The 16321-nt window shown below is 38.0% G+C and overlaps 1 protein-coding gene across 4 annotated transcripts in view; it reads right to left on the reverse strand.

Annotated features, from left to right (window-relative positions):
- LOC127625910 (protein polybromo-1-like) overlaps window positions 1-16321 on the reverse strand; it is a 47703-nt gene that overhangs the window by 16962 nt on the left and 14420 nt on the right. For 3 of the 4 annotated variants that reach the window (XR_007968382.1, XM_052101358.1, XM_052101357.1), the window contains exons 13-26: window positions 15444-15538; window positions 14936-15215; window positions 14630-14735; window positions 13668-14307; window positions 12138-12349; window positions 11815-12000; window positions 10058-10215; window positions 9687-9941; window positions 9416-9561; window positions 8584-8741; window positions 8179-8362; window positions 3551-3752; window positions 3007-3208; window positions 71-142 (exon numbers count right to left, since the gene is read on the reverse strand). Coding sequence is in view for 3 of the 4 variants with exons in the window: in XM_052101358.1 (XP_051957318.1) it covers window positions 71-142; window positions 3007-3208; window positions 3551-3752; window positions 8179-8362; window positions 8584-8741; window positions 9416-9561; window positions 9687-9941; window positions 10058-10215; window positions 11815-12000; window positions 12138-12349; window positions 13668-14307; window positions 14630-14735; window positions 14936-15215; window positions 15444-15538 (2896 nt within the window). In the remaining variant the exon portion in view is untranslated. Of the gene's footprint in view, window positions 1-70; window positions 143-3006; window positions 3209-3550; window positions 3753-7422; window positions 7660-8178; window positions 8363-8583; window positions 8742-9415; window positions 9562-9686; window positions 9942-10057; window positions 10216-11814; window positions 12001-12137; window positions 12350-13667; window positions 14308-14629; window positions 14736-14935; window positions 15216-15443; window positions 15539-16321 lie in introns of those variants that run through there. The other variant, XM_052101359.1, reaches the window with a different exon arrangement.

The raw sequence follows: 16321 nt of genomic DNA on the forward strand, positions 1-16321 counted from the left end.
ATGCTGTGGCTAAGCATCCCCATTGGGGTCAAGGGAGGTACCACCCCCATGACCGCCTCTACTGGAGTACCTGCTCTTGAGGAGTTCTGCTGGTGTGCCGCCCTTTCTCGCTCTTGCTGCTCCGCTACCTTAGCTGCCCGCTCTGGATAGACAGCAAAGTAAAAAAAAAATGATTTGATGTCACATGGAGAACCTCAAGACCTTGTATTCAATGCATCAGTTTCCATTTATGATTTGCAGACAATTGTACTGAGCACTTTATTGAGCAATTTATTAGAAACACTATGGTCCTCGGAAATTACCCAGCATGGTCTTCTGCTTTTGTTGCCTCAAGGTTCGATGTGTTGTGCATTCTGAGATGCTATTCTGCTCACTACAATTGTACAGAGTGGTTGTCTTAGTTGCTGTCATAATTTGAAAAGAATATATATATATATATATATATATATATATATATATATATATATATATATATATATATACTAGGAGCCAAATATTTGGAATAATGTACCGATTTTGCTGTTTCGGAAGAAAATTGGTACTTTAATTCACCAAAGTGGCATTCAACTGACCACAAAGTATAGTCGGGACATTACTGATGTAAAAACCAGCACCATCACTATTGATAAATGGTAAATGGTCTGCACTTATATAGCGCCTTTTACACTGCGTCTCATTCACCCATTGAAAAACACATTCACACACCAATGACGGTAGAGCTGCCTTGCAAGGTGCCAGCCTGCCACTGGGAGAAAATTGGAGTTCAGTGTCTTGCCCAAGGACACTTCGGCATGTGGAGTCTTGTGGGCTGGGAACTGATCCACCAACCCTGCGATTAGTGGAAAACCCACTCTACCACCTGAGCCACAGCTGCCCCATAATGGTTGATCAATAATTATTGATAAAATCTAGACAGGCCCTATTTCCAGCAGCCATCACTTCAACACCTTATCCTTGAGTAGTTATGCTAAATTGCTAATTTGGTACAAGAAAATCACTTGCAATTATATCAAACATAATTAAAAGCTATTTGGTTTGTTAAATTAAGCTTAACATTGTCTTTGTGTTTGTTTTTATGTTGCCGCAGTATTCAATAGATTGGCATTTCTTAAGGTCAATATTAGGCCAAAAATGGAAAAAAAGAAACAACTTTCTCCAGAAACTTGTCAGTCAATCGTTGTTTTGAGGAATGAAGGCTAAACAATTGCCAAAAAACTGAAGATCTCATACAAATGTGTACATTACAGTCTTCAAAGACAAAGGACAACTGGCTCTAATAAGAACAGAAAGAGATGTGAAAGGCCAGATGTACAACTTAACAAGAGGATACATCAGAGTCTGTAGTTTGAGAAATAGATGCCTCACATGTCATCAGCTGAATTCTACCCGCTCAACACCAGTTTCATGTACAACAGTAAAGAGAAGACTCAGGGGTGCAGGCCTTATGGGAAGAATTGCCTTATGGGAAAAAAAAAGTTTGAGTGGGCAAAGAAACACAGACATTGGACAACAGATAATTGGAAAAGAGTGTTATGGATTTTAACTACATTGAGCTTTTGTGGGATCAGCTAGACTGTAAGGTGTGTGATAAGTGGCCGACAAGACAAGAAGTGTGGGGTGAAATGTCATCTGAGTATCTGGACAAACTGACAGCTAGAATGCCAAGGATCTGCAAAGCTGACATTGTTGCACAGGGAGGATGTTTTGATGAAAACTCTTTGTAGTAGTTTAAGAAGTTCTGAAAATATTTATTAATAAAAATAGTATTTTTTAATGTTATTAATGTCCTGACTATACATTGTGATAAGAGGAATGCCACTTTGGTGAAAAGTACCAATTTCTTTCCATAAGAGCTAAATCTGTACATTATTCCAAACTTTTGTCCACCAGTATGTATATACAGTATATATATAATCAGAACAATTGTAGTGAGGTATTCGAGGGTACAGGTATCCAGCTTTGTGGCCCCTGACCTTTCTGAAGTTGAGTAGCCCTGCTCTAGTGTTTGCTCAGAATGGTGCCAAAAGCAAAAAACATCTAGTGAGCGGCAGTTCTGCTGACGGAGACTCCTTGTTGATGAGAAACGTCAACAGAGAATGGCCAGACTGGTTCAAGCTGACAGAAAGGCTATGAAAGGCCTATCATATAACTTCTGAAGACACAGATTCAACCATTGGAGTCTTATTGATTCATTATATGTTGCCTTTATATGCTTTTTGGAGTTTCAAAATTCTCATTTAAAATTTCATTTTTGAGTCAACAATTTTTTGTAATTTTTTAAAACATATGGGGTGTAACAGTTCGATTTTCTGATATAGATAATTTCTGTTGTCACTGTGATTGTCAAATAACAAACACCATAAGTGTTCAACATCACATACACCAGAGATGTGTTAAAAAACAATAACGATATATCCAAAACATGTCATTACGATTTTTTCACCCCCTTAGCATAGTAGATCACTAAATAGCATTTATGTGAATAGCATTTGTGTTAAGGCAGTGACAGTGCAGGAAAAATTGTTATGATTTCCTTTAAATACTCTTGTCATGATGAGTACAAATCTCTGATGAGCTATTGAAGAGATTGGACAGATTTGCGCCGTGTTGAGTAACTCTCAAGTAAGATTGTGAGCGTGCATGTTTGATTGACAGACCACGTGGGAGCGCACATGTGCGGTGTATGAACGTGCGCAGACCGACCGCACCTCTCATAACGTCAGCCATGCTCGGATATTTGTTGTTGTTTTTTATTTGTAACATCCTCTTGCAGTTGAATTCCCTCTCTAAAGTGATTTAGCAATGTAGAGAACAATTGTAAATCCTCATGAAAATAGACACCTCACAATTCATACAGATTTGATAGGTTGCTGATAAATATACAGTATTTCTGATTGGCAGAATAGATAATCACATGAATAAGTAGGCGCACAGGTGTTCCTAATAAAGTACTCAGTGAGTGTATGTATAGCAAAGGATAGTGTGACGTAAACTTTGTTACTTCACCTTCATACTCAGCTTTCTTGGTGGCCTCCAAGTTTCTCCACTCTGTGCCCACCAGACGACTGAGCTCTCCAAAGGAGAAGTCAGGGTGCTGGGCCTTAATGATAGCTCTCATCTCACTGCTAAAGAGGATGTACCCACTCATGTTGATCTTCCTCTTTGCCCCTTCCTTCTTTGACAGCCCCTTAATTGACTTTGGAGTAGACTGTGGCACAGAATTATGTATTGATTATCTAGTCTTGGCCCATGGGCACACGCATCTGATTTATTTTGCACACAAAAATGCCAAGAGCTCCTATACATTAATCCATTACTGAACGAAATACAAATTAAATACAGCCATATACAGAATATTACAATGACAACCTCTTATCTAAACCCCTTAACTAAATTAACTATTATAGCCACCCCTTCTGAGATCTGTTGTTTTAGATGCATAAAGCATGGAGGGTAAATGAATGACAAATATAGACAATTTATGACCGGTTTTGGTTTTTATTGTACACAAAAGACCTTTATTCTCATGTGACAACAGCAGACTGCATACCTGTGCTGGTGCATAATGTAGCATGTCCATGTCACTGGTCAGCGGAGTATGTAGCTGTGGCATGCAGTGAGCATCACAGCCATCATCATCCTCACCCAAATCCTCCAGCTCTTCATCAGTCATGTCCGCAAACTTGGCCTCCAACTCGTGAATCTTCTTATCCAGCAGTGGAGACGGCTCTTTCTGAGGCACAATGAGCTTTCTGATGGGATAACAGAAAGTCAAATCTCAGGGATGCAAACTCTGGGATTTTTAAATAAGCTTAAAGCACCCATTACTAACTATTTTAATCATTCAAACATAGAAAATGAACAGCACAATTTCTCATTGTGGACCTTCTGCTTCTTTTTCACATATGAAAAATCTGAGCACAAGCTGATCTTTGAATAAAGGTCATTAATCACTATTATGACATTTATGTAAAATATTTAGTTTTTCTTCATTGACTCAGATCACTCTTTTAAAATTTAAGGCCACGTCTGTTTCCAGCGCAAAGTGCGAATGTCTAAATTTAGTTCCTACATTTGCAGTCTGGAGCTTCCACCAGCAGGTGGTAATAAAGTTAATTTCCAAACTCTGAAAATATAGCAATAAATTATTAAAATAATTAAAATAAATTATGTCCCTGACAATAGCCCTTTAATGAAAAAACTATGTGTGCTGATTTGTGTTAAACTATATTTCATGTTTTTTTTTAATTTTTATTATTGAATATATATATTATCATGTATTTATGATCAAATTTGTATTGGTATTTTTCCAACTATCTTCGAAGCTGATGGAAGATGTTGGAGAGAGTAAAAGGTTTGGATTTGGTATGATTTTTTGGACCTCTTAGTTATTTTAAATTATATTTTAGTGTCTTTTGAAGTGTGTAAAACAGTTAAAGGATGGGCAAGGAGGAGGCAAGAACCGGCTTGTCAATATAAATAATAATTTAATGAAAACTCAAAAACACATAAACAAACACACATGACGGACATGCCCGTAATTCTCTCTCTCTCTCGAACAATCGTCACCGGCCGCCTTTATCCCTCGCGCGCCTCATCAGGCCGATTGGGGACCGGGCGTGTGATATTCTGACCCGGCCCCGCCCCCCTCCGCTCCACAAAGTGTAATTTGATTTTAGATTTAATTTGATTAATTAGATTTTTGTTTGTGTTTAAATAAATTAATGTAATGTTTCCAAATCAAAATAGACCCGTAGAACTGAAATGCATTACGATAAAGTCACTGTTAATACTAGCCATGATTTGTGTGTCAGTAGATGGAAATGATTCATAATTCGGTACTTATATTCTCTATAATTTACCAGAGTATAAATGCAAATTCTGACAAGAACCACATTTTCCATGTGCATAAAAGGTGTGTCACTATCATAAAAATATGCCTGACATTCTTTCTTTAATGCACAAAAGAAGTAAATCCATATTTCTATTCTTCTAACTTATTTCACAGTCAATTTTTACACTACCAACTTCTTATGAATGTGCTGTCTTTGTTTACATTGCTGGCGCTTGAGGAATTAATTATATATTAGCAGACGCTGCAATTACTGGAGAAGAACCTCAAATCTGAGGTTCTTCTCCGATTTGCTCGTGTAATTTAGCCAATCCCACTTGCACCTAGACTTAGCGCATGCAAAATTTCTTGGCCATGCCCACTGACTTTGTGCTTATGATTTAAAGCATAGCTTAGCGCTAGCACTCTTAAAATTGGGCCCACTGAATCAGAGCTGTTTTTGTTATGCCATAAACGGACGGTCCATGACGTCCGAAGCTTTTTTCCGAAGCATGAGACTTCTAAGTGCTAGGATGCTGTTATCACAGTTTATTTTGGTTCTGTTTCATGAAATGCTTTTGGTTTGTTTTGGGTTTCCTATGTGTTTACTTGCATGGTCTGTTCCTCTGTCTCTGCCTATTATCAGTTATTTGGTTTCACCTGCCCTCCTAGTTTGTCATCCTGATTTCCCACACTTCATATTCCCGTTTTTGTTCCTCCTTTCTTGTGTCTGGACCTGTCTGCATTTATATTCGGATTCCCCCGATTGTGTTTCTTTTAAGCCGGGCTCTTGCTACCCGACTGTCAGACTACCTGAATTACAGTACTACTCACATTATGCAACAAAGTTTGTTGTTAGCTGTTGTCTTCTTGACTTAGCAGAGCTAATACTACACAACAGAATGCAGACAAGGTGCACAAACTACAAGATCTTTGACCAAGAGGCAACCCCGCCCAACAGTAAAACATTGTTTTCTCACATACATTTAAGTGAGAAATTACAGTGATCCCGAGATTTATCCAGGAATGGAGGGTCACGATAAGCTTGCTGTCCAAAAGTTGTCTGTGCACTTATTTTGTCAGACAAACAAAAGAAATGAAAAACAAAATATGGCAGCAACAACGTTTGGAAAGACGTGGTCTGATTTGGGAAAGACTGGAGGTTGGAGGTATAAAATAAAACAGTGTCAAGTAGAGTGTGCAGACCATATATTTATTTGTTACAAATTATTGTTAGTTTATTGCAATAAACCATAATTATGATCAAATTGTGGCTTTCCATTCTTGTACATAACAATGCATGATAAAGGCTGGAGCAGTTTGTTCCTTCATCACTCACACTACAAGATTCTGTGGAGATAATATCAATCATGGCATGAAAATATCCCAGCGTCTGTGACTGCTCAAATCTGGCTCTGATCATGTCGATGAACTGCTCATACTTAATGTGCATTGCCGATCGTTGGGAGCACCGATTTGGCAGCAATCCGGCTATTTTTTTGGAGACCTTGGAAATCTGTCTGCGACAGCAAAATTGCCTTTAGTGAGAGCCCGGCTTTAGTTGCATCTTTCAGTTTATGCCCTCCAGAAGGTCAGTTTTGTTTTGCCCGCATTGATGCTGAGGACTTTGGATGAGCGTCTCAATCAGCTCCCTAGATCCACGGACAACTTACCACATGCCCCATTGAGAGCGAGAACCCCTAATCGTGACCACGATGAGGTTACCCCATGTGACTCAACCCTCCCTAGCAACTGGGACAATTTGGCTGCTTAGGAGACCTGTTTAGAGTCAATCAGCATACCCTGGATTCGAACTCGTGACTCCAGGAGTGGTAGTCAGCATCAATACTCACTGAGCTACACCAGGCCCCCCATAAAGGAGATTATTTTTAACGTTCTTCTAACAACTCTAATATTTAAAAGATTGTTTCCCATTTATGATAATTATGGGTGAAAGACATTTTAAACAACATCTCTATTTGAGAGAAAATAAGGCTTAAGAGACTTCAGAAGACATAATGACATTTCCAGTGAGGGAACATAGTGAGCATTGATGCTCCCTGGTTTTAACAGTGCATTCAGGGAATTTTTTGGGAGCAAACATTACAGTGCACTGGAACAATTTTGTGATTGAGACTAGAAATGGCAGGCTCTCTGATTAGTGCCCTAAATAGGGAGCTCATTGAGATGCTCTCCAAGTGGTTTTTAGTTTTTTGTTTTGTTTGCCACAGTCATTTGTTTTTTTTTGTATTCTGTTTTTTCAATAACGTTTCTTATTTTTTTCTACAGCTGTCTGCAATTGGGTCTGTTTATGTATGCTGTCAATTAATACCTTACCAAGATGGTCATTTTGTCAAAAATATTAAGCGTTTTTGACCATATACCCTCCCAAAATGTGAACATTTCCACATAAAATTGGATTAAAAAATGTGAAATAATCATTTTTATTTCTGAGTTTCTAAAATACAGATTTCCCTTTTCAAAAGCTTTAATATATATGATTCATATTCATGTATATTTCATTTATAATGTCTATTTTGAAAACATATGAAAGAAATTATTTCACAGCTAATGCTATAAATTATACAGGAGACCTAACTAGGAACATTACAAATATAAATTTTACACGTTATATTTATATATAACATCCTATCTGCCGCCCTGCGATGGACTGGCGACCTGTCCAGGGTGTCCCCCGCCTTTCGCCCAATGTTAGCTGGGATAGGCTCCAGCCCCCCGCGACCCTGTACACAGGATAAGCGGTTGACGATGGATGGATGGATGGATCCTATCTGCCAACAACCAAGAAATACTGTGTCCAGGTGTACCTAGGAGAATTGGTGCTGTTTTAAAGGCAAATGTGGCCACACCAAATATTGATTTAGCTTTTTTTATGTTCAATGGACTTGTATGAGGTTAATTGATAAATAAAAACAATGGCATTATTTTTGATGACATCCTCACTATGCAACATTTTTCACAAGTGCCTAAAACTTTTGCACTGTACTGTATATATATATATTAAAATGTTTATTGTTGACATGCACAATTTTTACTATTCACAAGTATTTACACTGATTTGCAAAATACGTGGTCTCTTTAGAATAACGGTGTTTCACAGAAGTGTTTTGGTTAAACACATTTTAATGAGAAAGTTGAATGGCTTCTTTACCACATCCTTGCTAAGCATGATATAACATTTTGATCATTGACAAAGGATATTAAAATATATTTTTTATTAAAAGAATAAAAGATTGTTTAATGACAAATGGATTGCATTGATCTCATCTTTGGACACATAACAAGGAACAAGTCAAAACAAATTTTACTCTCAAATGTAAACTTACCTGAAATAATAGATTTCATCCTCAACTACTTTGGCAGACAGAGTGAAACGCTTCAGGCCTTTGAATTTCTTCATTTGCTTCTCACTCTCAATGTAGCGGCTCTCACACAATAACACATCATCCTCTGTTATTTCGGTTGGCCGGCATGACAGGAAATATTTGAAGGAAGACACTGTACACTTCCCTGAGAAAAAAAATACATAAAAATAATCAAGATATGATGCAAAGTTTTAATCAAACTAACCTATTACTTTATGTAATTACAGTAATTTCGAAGTACATAAATCAATGTGTCAAAATACTGGAGTGCCTGAATCAAGTACCTTCACCTGTCCTTGTAACTATACAATAATGCAATTTTTAAGATGGACCTTTACTTTTAAGGTAAGTGAAAAATACTGTTACCTGCAATACATGTCATAGGGCAGGATTCTTCCAGGTTGCTAAGGAATACTTCCTTTTTGTAGAACATCTTAGTGGGTTCATGGTCTGTCTCTTCAGGGTGAATGAAGATGGGCCCTAAGAAGTAGGGAGCTCCATCTCGAACCCACATCTTCTCTATCCTATTACAACACAAATCCACAAATATATCAGGAGACACAGTAATCAAACAGTTCATATGTTGATATATCTAATATAAACACAAGCCAATCTGGTCCCCTGCAAGAAACTCAATGTCCCACACAGTAAATAAAGAACAATCTTGTTGTTAATAACATTTTACCCTGATGCAAAAAGGTAAAGGTAGGAAAGGTAGTCACCAGAAAATGTGACAACAGGGGAGTCTGGTGTGCTAGTGTTCCAGCAAGACTTTTTGACTAGCTTCTTCGACACAACGTCGAAGTGAGCGACAGACGGGGAACTTGTTTTCAAGAGAACAACAATAAAGTTGGTTTATCTTTCAACCTGTTTTGTAATGTAATTCATTACCGTGATAGTACTGTATACCGTGATTAAAGCTGTGATGTGAAAATGTTATACCTTCACATAACTAATTGTGACATTTGGTTGGAGATGAGGGGTTGAAAATGTTTAATTACCATGACATTTATAACACATTTATTTCTTATGGATCAGTGCAGAATAAAATGCACTGATAAACTGTGCACAATAAGACCAGGAATGTGTATTGAGAAAGTAAATAGTGTCAGTTTTCAGTTTCATGTTGACTTTAAAATTGCGACTTTAAAACAGAATGTAAAACTGCGACTGTTTGGTTTTGTCATTGGCACTCTACCTGCCCACGCGGTTGCGCACAAGCCCATGGGAGCGGATGTACACACAGTCTCCCACTTTCAGCCACATTTCATTGTAGCAGAGCTGCTCATAGTACCGGCATCCTGGCTCTCCATTACTGATATCCATGGGAACATCCTCTCTCTCCTAAAGACAAAGTTTAATGGTCTGACAACATCTAGTAAACAAATTAAAGTTCATGAAGTTCTTAAAGAATTATGTTGTCTTATAGTAAATGCAACAACACAGGACAGCATTCAGCTGGCTCTCACCTTATCGATAAAAGAAGGCCCAGCTTTGCTGTCCTCTGCCACCTCATTAGGCTTTTCGCTATCCTGCTTGGGTGCAAACATAGAGGCCACACGGACAACAGGCAATGGCATTTCACGAGGGACAAACTTCACTGAGCTCAGGGGCATCGTCCACATCTTGATCTTTTTGAAGGACTTGGTCTTGGCAGAGTAACGAGACTCACAGACAAAAACATCTTCAGGTCTGAAGGTGTCAGGCTGAAGCTTGAAATACTCCTGAAATAAGTAATGTATGAAAACAGATACATAATGTTTTACAATTTAATAGTAACACAAAAATATGTTCTCTTTATAGGGATATATGTTTCGGAGTAATTGCTGAATGGTTTTACCTTCACAAACATGACAACACATTTTCCCAGTATTTTACTGACGGGTATTTTGTTGTAATAGTCACTTTTAAAAACTTCTTTCTCCAGAAATTTGCGTGTAGCGAGATGGAACGTTTCATTGGGTCTATAGAACCAGCAGCCATAAAGCCATTTCTCTCCTTAAAAAAAAAAAAGGCAGAATACAGTCAAACAAATCAATCACTGCATGAATCCCTCCTATGGGATTCATAAATTAGCCCAACATTTGGACCAAAAAGTTTAACTTTCTTTTTTTAGTTTTATGATGATAATGAAACCATTTCTACTTCCCTGAAGTAATAACAATACAATTATGCACTTCAATTGGGATTTTACGCTATTTTGATCTTATTTACACTTAAGTTTCTCAATTTACCATAAATTTGAATATGCAAATAAGCACATTTATTAAACTTTATTACAGTAGAAACCTACATTTCTAAAAGTTGAAACATGGAGAAAATGAGAATGTGACATACACTGGAGGCAGATTGCTGCCATCTGGTATGCAAAATATAAATGACTCGAAAATCATGTTGTGACAATAATAGCCAGTAGATGGCTGCAGGGTCATCTTAACAGTAAAGTGTTTTGCCATGGTGCTGGTACAGAATGAACTCTGAGTAAGGCTCGACAAGGCCACATTTATAACTTAGAGCTGTTCGAAAATGTCTTTGTTTCCATTACGGAAAGATACGGTGTTTTGTGTTCCCACATTTGAAAAGGTATACTTTCGTGCATTTGGGTCACTCCAAATTTTTTCTTTGATCTTTGTTCTCTCTGTGTGTGCATGAGTGTGTGTGTGTTCTACGTTCACACTTATGGCTGTGTTAGTCTCACCCATTTATTTTATTGTGAGTGTGTGTTCTGTATTGTGGGTGTGTTATTGTCTCACCCCCTCTTTTCTGAATGTGTGTGTTTTGCATTGTGGCTGCTCTGTGATATAGTCTCACCAGTTAATTTGTGTGTGTGTGTGTGTGTGTGTGTGTGAGTGTGTATTTATCACTTTGTGGGTACCAAATGTCCAAATAAGGATAGTAAAACCCGAAATTTTTGACCTTGTGGGGACATTTTGTCGGTCCCCATGAGGAAAACAGCTTATAAATCATACTAAATTATGTTTTTTGAAAATGTAAAAATGCAGAAAGTTTTCTGTGAGGGTTAGGTTTAGGGGTAGGGTTAGGTTTAGGGGATAGAATATAAAGTTTGTACAGTATAAAAACCATTATGTCTATGGAAAGTCCCCATAAAACATGGAAACACAACGTGTGTGGGTGTGTGTTTGTGTGTGTGTGTGTGTGCGTTTTGCACTCTGGATGTTATAATTTCACCCTCTCATTTCTGTGTTTTTTTTTCTTTTCATTGTGGCTGATTTATTGATTGTATTTGACAGATTAAAAAAATGCTCTGTTATGGTCTTTCACATTCATTTTTAATGGTTGGTCAATTTTGACCATAAAGACAAAAGGTGTCGCTTTGTTTTTACGACCACTTAAGACCACTTAATCGAATCATGGCAAAAAAACATTTTGTATGTTCAGAAGGCAAGTGGAGGAATGGACACCAAGTCTTGTTCCACTCAGATAAAGGAAACCAAAACTGACCAGACCATAGGAGGGTTAAAAAAGATTAAAGTCTACATTCTCTTTAAACAGTGTTAGAGAATGACATACATAATAATTAAAATGTATAGCAAAATAGCAAAAATTTGCTTTCTTACTTAGTTTAAAGTGTAATACCTGCATCGTCCTGCCAAAGGCGCTCTATGCAGACAATGTGTGGCTGCAGGTTTGGTTCTGTGGGTTCTACATAAACATAGTCTCCCACATGGTACATGTTGTCTTTGAAACTGCAGTCCTGGCTGTAGGTGCGTTGCAAGGTTACCTTCCACCCACCACCTGTAGACTCCTCACTCTTCTCAGCCTCTGCAGATCAATACGGAAAGATTCTTGAATAGTCATTTGCACCACACAACTGAAACACTGCGTGACGCTAATTCACGTGTCTTGCTGTTAGGACACACATTAATACAGTTAATTCCTGAATATCACTGGAACAGTACCTTTCTTCTCTTCCTCTCTCTTGAGTTTGTCCTCTTCATACTCTTTAGGCAGCTTCTCTTTCTTTTCCTTCTCCACATCACTATGCAGGTGTTTAGTGGTGTAGCTGAGGGCAGGCGTCAGCAGAATCTCTCCATTCTTACACAGCTCATCTCTGATTCGGATGAAGAACTGCTGGAGCTCTACAGAATCCTCAAAGATCTCAGAGTCCGTCCTATATTCCCCAAATCAAATGGACAAAAACATGACAGTGAAATGCATTTCACTGAATAGATGCATCTTATTTTACTGGTGCCCTCCTCTCAGTCACAATGTCTATGCACAAAAAAAGGCAAGAGCTGGCTGAATAAGCCAGTGTCAATCTGAATGGCTTGCTGCTACTCAACTTCTGGGAATCAGAGTCCACATGTTTTTATTGGTCCACCAAGTATTGGAAAAGGTATGGGACTGCTCCAATGAGCTCTTCCAACGAAGAACTAGTTGATGGGTTTGGCAAAGTTTAATGCATCAAATCTTTGACAAAAGTGTTTGAAGCACTTTGTAGCAAATAAAATACATATGAACTAACGTAACTATTTATTTAGATTAAAAAAAAAAGTTCTGTCAAATACTTGCTGCTTTGGATAGACAGAAATTCTGATCATAAAATCTGCACACATTTTAAGCTAATTTCTACAGTGTGTTTTGTACACAAATCGTTCACAAATCTGAATGGGTTCTTTTCCACACCAGTATATTTAGGTGTTATTTTCTATTTCAGATTTATCCACCCCTTAACAGCACATCAAATATTAAGCTGCAAAGTGCATCTGACTTTGCAATTGCGACTTGCCAATACACATAAATCTGGTTCAGCGAGGCTTCTTGTGCCCAAAGTGGTACTAAAATAGTTATCTCTAGACATATAAAAGGGATAGTTCACCCAAAAATGAAAATTCTCTCATCATTTACTCACTTTCATGCCATCCCAGATGTGTATGACTGTATTTCTTCTGCTGAACACAAACAGTAGGTCCATACAATGCAAGTAAATAGTGATCGGCACTTTAAAGCTCCAAAAAGCACAGACAGTCAAAGTAGAAGTAATCCATACGACTCCAGTGGTTTAATATATGTCTTATGAAGCGATGCAGTAAATTTTGAGTGAGAAACAGATCAATATTTAATTTATTTTTTCACATTCTAGAGCTTTATGGTAAAAAAATTACTTAAATATTGATCTGTTTCACACCCACACCTATTATATTGCTTCTTCAGACATAGATTTAACAACTGGAGTCATATGGATTACTTATATGCTGCTTATATATGATTTTTGGAGCTTTAAATGTCTGGTCACCATTCACTTGCATTGTATGGACCTACAGAGCAGATGTATTCTTCAAAAAATCTTTGTTCGTGTTCTGCAGAAGAAAGAATGTCATTTACATCTGGGATGAAAGTGAGTAAATGATAAGAGAATTTCCTTTTGGGGTGAACTATCCCTTTATAACTCTAGAAGAGGTGATTAGGAATTGGTTATAGAACATCACCTATGCAGATGTCTGGCTTTCTCCAAGACTTCAAACATTTGATCCTGGAACACATCCAGTCTCCTATAACGGCCCTTATCCACATTTGCTCTGATGATCTCAAAGTTCAACAGAGGCTTATCAGGGTTGTTGGGGTCAACAGCTGGAATCTCTGCGAGCGAATCGCTGTAGCAACGTCCCTCATCATCCTGGTGACCAAGCACTGACACAAAAAGATTGCGAATAAGTTCCTGGATGAGTCGTGCTACATCTGGGACATGTGCATCTTCGCCTCCCTCTAGGTCTCTCCTGGTCTCCAAAAGCACTTTGTGAAGCACCAATGCGTCTTTGTAGATCAAAGATGCGGGCTCGTTGTAAGTACAAGCGTTGTTGAACATCAAAACTAAGTCCTCCACCAAGGCGTCAACATCCTGGTACTTGTTGGCAAGCATGTGGCTTTTAATTTTCTCCATGTCCATAGGTCTTTTGATGGCCACGTAGTAGTCAGGTAGCTCAGAACGGGATGGAAGACGGAGGAAGATTGTGCTGAGACGTCGTCTGCGTTTGTCAGTGTAGTTCTTCACCGATTCATAGAGCTCATTGAGTTTCTGCTGCAGAGGAGTCAAATACTTCGACTTTTTAGTAGAAAAGCCACTCTTCCCTGGAATGACAATGGAACACTGAAAAGGTAAACTTCTGGTTTAACAAATAATGTAAACTGGGGGCAGGATTATCTGTGATAAGCTGTTCAGAACTGAATTGGCTAGCCTGTATAAACAATAGCATATCTTGGGCAAAGCGGAAAAGAGTGGTAGATGTGTTTGGGAAACAATCATGAGTGATGCAAAAATTACACACTTCATATTGAAACTGGATTATATTTGCTGGTTTAAGTTAATTGGTGAAACATTGCCCTACAAAGAGCATCCTACAAATGTTAATGCATGCGTAGAACTAGACAACACTAAGACAAAGTGACGTACTCATTTTCAACTTGGGTGAAATTATGTCATCATCATCAGGCGGGGGGCCGAGTTCTCTTCGTTTTTCTCTTAATATCTTCTCCAGAATGTTGGCATCATTATAAACCTACAGTCAAATCAGGTAACATGCAAGTCAAGAAAAAATATCTGCAGTCTGTATCTCACTGCTTCTGTTCAAAGCTTCACAAAGCTCAATAATTCAGTGGTTCTTTTCATACACGGTTACTCTATAAAGTCTTACAAAGCTTATTGATAATCCTCATATGCTGTCACAGGAAACGTATAGAGCCCAGAGTTTACACTCACTCGTGAGCCTTCTTCATTGTAGTGCCGTGCATTACGGAACATCAGCTTCATGTCCTCCATCATGGAGTCCTCACTGGGGTACCTGTCGGAGCGGATGTTGTGGTCTATGGTCCTTAGGTCCATTGGTTCTGATATGATTTTGTAGTAGTCTGAGTAGTCTTTCTTTGAAGGCTTTACCATGAAGAGTTCGCAGAGCCTCCGGCATGTGCCCATCTCCCGAGCCTCTGCCACAGCTGCGTACAGAGCCTTCAAGCGGTTTTTCTTTGTGTTCTTCTTATGGCTGCCATATTAAGAACATAAATCATGTCAATAAAGACCTCAAAGATTTCAAAATGGGTGGTACAGCTGAATCTATGAAATACTCATGAAGGCTTAGTGATCAAAGACAAGCTCTAGAGAAGAGCTGCAGAGACGAAAAACTAGAAGTTCAGTAAATCTACAGTAGATGTATGCTTGACTTGAAAACACTCCAGTCATCATTAGCAAAATAAGTAGGTTAATGGTGTACCTCTTGCGCTTGGTGCTGCCTCCATCAGAAAGAGTGGACGAGAGCATACTGTCCCCATCTTCATCATCCCTCCTCATTAGTTCTTTCCTCCTTATCTGAACATACACACAATAATACAGCGCAATAACTATCAAAGGTTGCCTTTTAATATTCTCAAACACTTGAGACACAAGGGTATTTCACCCAAAAAAAAAAAAAATCTAATTCTGAACCAATATGACTTTCTTTTTAGTATGGAATGCAAAATTTAATAGAAAGTAGGGATGGGCATTTCTAGTAATTTTGCACTAGATTAATCGATTAATTTAAATTTAGAATTTAAGTTCAACCTTCAAATTTTGAGCACAATGCATAAACAACAACATCTAGATTAAAAAATTACAAAAAACAACATTTGCACTCACACATAGAAACATATATTCAAGTCTTCTGAGGTGGTAAAATCACTTCAAATCACAATATTCAAGTGGTGTTTTCACTGATTGAATATTTAAAGTTGAACGACTACTCGATTAATCAATTACTCATGCACATCCCTAATAGAAACAACATTTAAAGAATGTACTAGTGGCTCTTTTGCATGTCACTGCAAATGAATGGCTTTGAGTGGCAAGATCTTCAGAGAGTAACAACTTAAATTTCTATTTTTCTCACCCAAAGCTGCTGATGACTTCAGAATATAGAATATAGCACAAGAGTCATGTAATACATAGTCAAGAGACTACTTTTATTATGCTTTTTTGAAGCTTGAAATCTCCAGTCCTCATTTAAAGCAATGGAAAATAGCAACCGATACGCCTTAACAAATTTCTCTTTTAGTGTTCTAAGAAAGAAATCCGTATGGGTTTGGAACTAGGAATGCTAACTCATGAGGGATG

This window comes from Xyrauchen texanus, chromosome 32 (genome assembly GCF_025860055.1).
Source record: "Xyrauchen texanus isolate HMW12.3.18 chromosome 32, RBS_HiC_50CHRs, whole genome shotgun sequence".
In the NCBI taxonomy this organism is placed as follows: Eukaryota; Metazoa; Chordata; class Actinopteri; order Cypriniformes; family Catostomidae; genus Xyrauchen; species Xyrauchen texanus.